This window comes from Penaeus japonicus, unplaced genomic scaffold, assembly GCF_977035675.1.
Source record: "Penaeus japonicus unplaced genomic scaffold, GWHDUDI00000001_assembly GWHDUDI00000008, whole genome shotgun sequence".
Lineage (NCBI taxonomy): Eukaryota > Metazoa > Arthropoda > Malacostraca > Decapoda > Penaeidae > Penaeus > Penaeus japonicus.
The window spans coordinates 29,327,592-29,332,591 of record NW_028234410.1 but is presented as its reverse complement, the minus strand read 5'-3'; the positions used below and the strand labels follow the sequence as shown (position 1 = coordinate 29,332,591).

General features: G+C 44.8%; 1 protein-coding gene across 1 annotated transcript in view; it reads right to left on the bottom strand.

Moving 5' to 3' along the window:
• The window catches only part of LOC122249654 (roundabout homolog 3), a gene marked incomplete in the record, with an annotated part of 369,665 nt that overhangs the window by 174,446 nt on the left and 190,219 nt on the right, over positions 1-5,000 (bottom strand). The window contains 1 exon segment of the mRNA XM_086539284.1: positions 1,864-2,011. Within this exon segment, the coding sequence (XP_086395410.1) occupies positions 1,864-2,011 (148 nt within the window).

The following is a 5,000-nucleotide window of genomic DNA, read 5'->3' as shown; positions in this document are numbered from 1 at the left end:
GATACAGAAGATTCTAAACATCAAACGCAGAATGCATTTATACCCCTCAGTCCCAACCTCTCCCCTCTACCCCCCCCCCATCAAAAAAAAAAAAGGAAGAAAAAAAAGAAGAAGAAACCTACCCCCTTTAGAATGAAAAAAAGAGAGAGAGAGGAAAAAAAAAATAACACAGATAAGTTCTCTCAAAGACAAACTAGAAACCAAAGATGAAAGACGAGGAAATTCTTCAAGAAATTTGACGGCGAGGCTGAACGAAGAGGGGAAGGGGATGGAAAGAGGGGAGGGAGTAGACTGACATCCCTCTCTCTACCCCCCCCCCCTTCCCCCACCAGGTTAATTCCCTTCCCCTCCCATACATAATTGAGATGCATCGAGGGACGGGGATATGACAGTGTCAAGCCTCAGGTGGTGATAAGGGTGATTTTCCCCCTCGGACCTTGCGGTGGACACGGTCTTATCTGTTTCCCTGAAGGGTTTTGATAGATTCATGGCTTGAAATATATGTATTATTCAAGCTTGCGAAGGGTAGTGGTTTAGGCGCGGGTCGCCGGCCATCAGTTGCCATCAAATGCTGTGTAAAAGCTGAAAACAAGAGGGGGTGAATCTTCTAGGGGAGATGGCTACCTGTGCAATCCTAGCTATGTTTGTCTTTCTCTCTCACTCACTCACTCTCTCTCTCTCTCTCTCTCTCTCTCTCTCTCTCTCTCTCTCTCTCTCTCTCTCTCTCTCTCTCTCTCTCTCCCTCTCTCTCTCTCTCCTCTCTCCTCTCCTCTCCTTCTCTCTCCCTTTCTTTTTCTCTCTCTCTCTCCTTCCCTCTCTCTCTCTCTCTCTCTCTCTCTCTCTCTCTCTCTCTCTCTCTCTCTCTCTCTCTCTCTCTCTCTCTTTCTCTCTCTCTGTCTATCTCTATCTACCCATCTAACTAACTGTCTATTTATCTATCTCTATACACATACATGCACACATGCATACTGTCAGTGAGCATACCGTTTATGCCTAACATCACTATAACTGCTACCTGCTCCCTTCATTCTCCTCATTCACATTCTCCCCACTTCTCTTTCCTCCCTAACCCCGATCTCTCCCCACTGTTTCCCCCTAGTGTTCTCTCTTGTTCACCTTCCTGTGTCCCCATTTATACTCAATATCACTTACCCATCACCCTACCCCTCCTTCTCCCCTCTCGTCTTCTTTCCTCTCCCCAATCGCCTTACCTTTCCTCCCTTCTCCTGCCACCCCCCCCCCTTAGCCCTCCCTACCCTCCTTCGTATAGACGAACACATTTTTTCTCTCACCACGTTCCCTCTCGCGCTCCCCTTCGCACGCGCTCACACTCTCGCATTCTCATTTTTGTCTTCCACCTTCACCCGAACCACTTCTCTCCTCCATCTCCCACCTTTCTCCTCACTCACCTGTAACCCGGTTCCCTTTATCCACAGCACTAGGGGCTCCGTGAGTTCGTATAGAGGACGTATTCCGCTACGTCCCCTCTCCCCTCTCACCTCTCCCCTCTCCCCTCTCCCCTCTCCCCTTTCCCCACTCTAGCTCCCCCTTCCCCAATTCTTTTACTGACTTCTAGCCTTTTTTTTTCATTTTCCCTCTCGCTCACGTGAAACGATGGGGTTGTCCTTCATCTGTAGTTCGAGTGGTTCAGGATGTTTCCGAGGTATGAGGGGGGGGGGAGGGGTAGATACTCCAACATGGCTCTCTCCTCTCCCTCCACTCTACTCCACATTCACCGAATTCCACCTTCCACTCACATGTGACCCAACGAGAGGGAGAAGGTAGGGAAATACTCAAACTCGGCCCTCTCTTCCCTCTCCCCACTCTACTCCCAACTCATCCCCACTCCCAAACTCCACTCACCTGTGATCCAGCGGGAGTTTGTTGCCGTCCTTCATCCACAGCACGAGGGGTTCGGGGTGTCCGCGAGGGGGCGAGCAGTCCATCTCGGCCCTCTCTCCTGCCACCACTCGCGTGTCCGTCGGCGAGGTGCGGAAGTCGTCTCTCAGAACTGGAGGAGAAAGAAAACCACAATTTAGTGGATATTGCTCGATGGGAGGGAGTAGGTAGTCTCTGTACTGGGAGATATTGTAGGCTGTATTGATAGAGGGATTGATAGATACACTGGTTGATAAATAGCTACAGGTGGATAGATAGATAAATAGATAAATTAAGAAACTTAAGGCTAAATAGTACACAGATAGAGGTTCAGATAGAAGGAGGAGAGAGATTGCGAGATATAGATAGATAGAGATAGATAGATAGATAGATATATAGATAGATAGATAGATAGATAGATAGATAGATAGATAGATAGATATATAGAGAGAGGATGTACGTGTTTTTTCTGTGTGTATGCTTGTAAACATGAACCAACTAGACAGACAGACTGGCAAAGACAAACAAACACGCACCGCAGAGACAGACAAAGTGCAAAAGAGGAGAAAGAAAACCCATCAAACCAAACACTTTCGGTATAGTTTGGACTTGATTCCGGCGCTCTCCTCTCGCCAAACCACTTTGATCTTTTCCCTGTCTTTCACTCCCATCAACGACGGAAAAAAAGCATAATCAAACATAACCTCTCCCCCTTCTCTCTCTCTCTCCCCCCCCATCCCCCGCCCCATCCCCACGCTATTGCAAACACATTTATTTAATTTTCTCTGAAATTCCTATCCCGGTAACTGTCCAACACGTGCAGTCGCTCAGTGTTCAGTTTTTGGAATGTTGCTTTGCAATCACTAATGTCTCAGCTTGTCTCTTTAGTGCAAGGGGTAGGGGATGGGGGTGGGGGGATGAGGGTAGAAGAGGGGGGGTGTATGTATATATTTGTCTATGTATTAGATATACATACACTCCCTAAGCGTATGTATGTGAGCACGGATGTTTGCGTGTGTGTGTGTGTGTGTGTTTGTGTGTGTGTGTGTGTGTGTGTGTGTGTGTGTGTGTGTGTGTGTGTGTGTGTGTGTGTGTGTGTGTGTGTGTGTTTGTAAATATGAACTAGTAGGAGTCTATGACAGTGGACATGGTACACCTAAAAGAATTTTATTCAATTAAAAATATTCTATGTTATTTGAAAAAAAAGAAATACATTTTTACGTCGCGTCGCTTAAAATAAAATTCATATGTTTGGGTCGAAGTGAAAGTTCCCTTAAAAGGGCTATGGTTTTTATTGTTTTCATTTATCTATCCATTTTTTTTAAAGGCCTAACTTCAAATAAATCAGTAATAGCATTTCGATTCACTAAGGATATGAAATTATAATTACCCTTATCAAACTGAACGTGATATTAAAAAAAAAAAAAAAAAAAAAAAAAAAAAAAAAAAAAAAAATTGCAATGATGTAACATGAAGCTAAAATTAATATTTCTATGTAAACACGCACATACACCCATATGAAACCACCATCATGTACATACACAATCAAATTCCAAACTCTATATACATATGCACATACACACACGCAATCATACTACGGACGAATGCACAATTTCACACACACCTTTACACATGTTCAACAAATATGCAGCCATTAACAACACAAACATAACCACATGCATATTCTGATATACATGCAGAGTCAAATAAATTCTATAACGTTCTCCCTGACTTTGTGTCTGTCTGTCTGCTTCTCTCTGGGTGTCTGTGTTTGTTTGCCCCCTTCTCTGTCTGTTTATTTTTTTTTATGTTTCTCTGTCTGTCTGTCTGCCTTTCCCTTTCTCTCTTTCTCTCTCTCTCTGTCTCTCTCTCTCTCTCTCTCTCTCTCTCTCTCTCTCTCTCTCAACTTATTTTTCTTCGCACTCTCCCTCTCTCACACATACATTACATCATACAATAACAAACACAGACACGCATACTAGCAATTTTACCGTCCCCCTACGCACATAAACATCTATAAAATCTCACGCCACAAACACCTCCCACACACAAAACAAATCACAACCACCCTAAGGAGTTCTTTCTTTCTCTCTCCACTCCCTCTCTCTGCCCCCCCCCCCTCTCTCTCTCTCTCTCTCTCTCTCCTCTCCTCTTCTTTCTCCTCTCTCTCTCTCTCTCTCTCTCTCTCTCTCTCTCTCTCTCTCTCTCTCTCTCTCTCTCTCTCTCTCTCTCTCTCTCTCTCTCTCTGAGAATTATATAGTATGCTTATATATATGATATTAAATACAGCAAATATATCATATACAAATATCATATAAATACCACACTCTAACTAGTGAGGCAATCGCCGGGTCAGGTCGGGTCAACTTTGACTGATAGGTAATTCGCACATAGTTGCCTTCCCAAGTACCTAGACACTCAGAAAGTGCTTAATACCCTCGACTGTCACGCCTCTTACATTCTAGACTACCTTCCCGCAAACCACTGTTAGGGACGGCGATGCGAACCCCTTCCATATAAGCAGGAAATCTGGAACATGCAGAGAGACCGGGATCGACTACGCTACCGCTGACGCCTGATTTCTCCGCCTGTTTATACGTGTTGTAATATTGTTTATTATTGTGATCATTGTGCTGTAGTGAATATATCTATCATGTACCACAACGTCAGACTATCTGCGCTATGGAGTAAACCTGAACTGTACAAATCCTGTGTCTGGCATCAACTATCTTATTTGTGTGGGTTATCAGACTAAGACTCTCTCTCTCACCCACTCACTCATTCTCTCTCTCTCTCTCATTCTCTCTCTCTTTCTCTTTCTCTCTCTCTCTCTCTCTCTCTCTCTCTCTCTCTCTCTCTCTCTCTCTCTCTCTCTCTCTCTCTCTCTCTCTCTCTCTCTCTCTCTCTCTCTCTCTCTCTCTCTCTCTCTCTCTCTCTCTCTCTCTCCTCTCTTTCTTCTCTCTCTCTCTCACCCACTCATTCACTCACTCTGTCTCTCTCCCTCCCTCTCTGTCTCGCCATGAACTTCGCTACATATGTCATTCAGCAGCAGATCTTGCGGGTAATCAACTCCTTTCCCTAGAGTAAAGAGAGGGAAAAAGACGAAGAGGAAGGAGTAATGG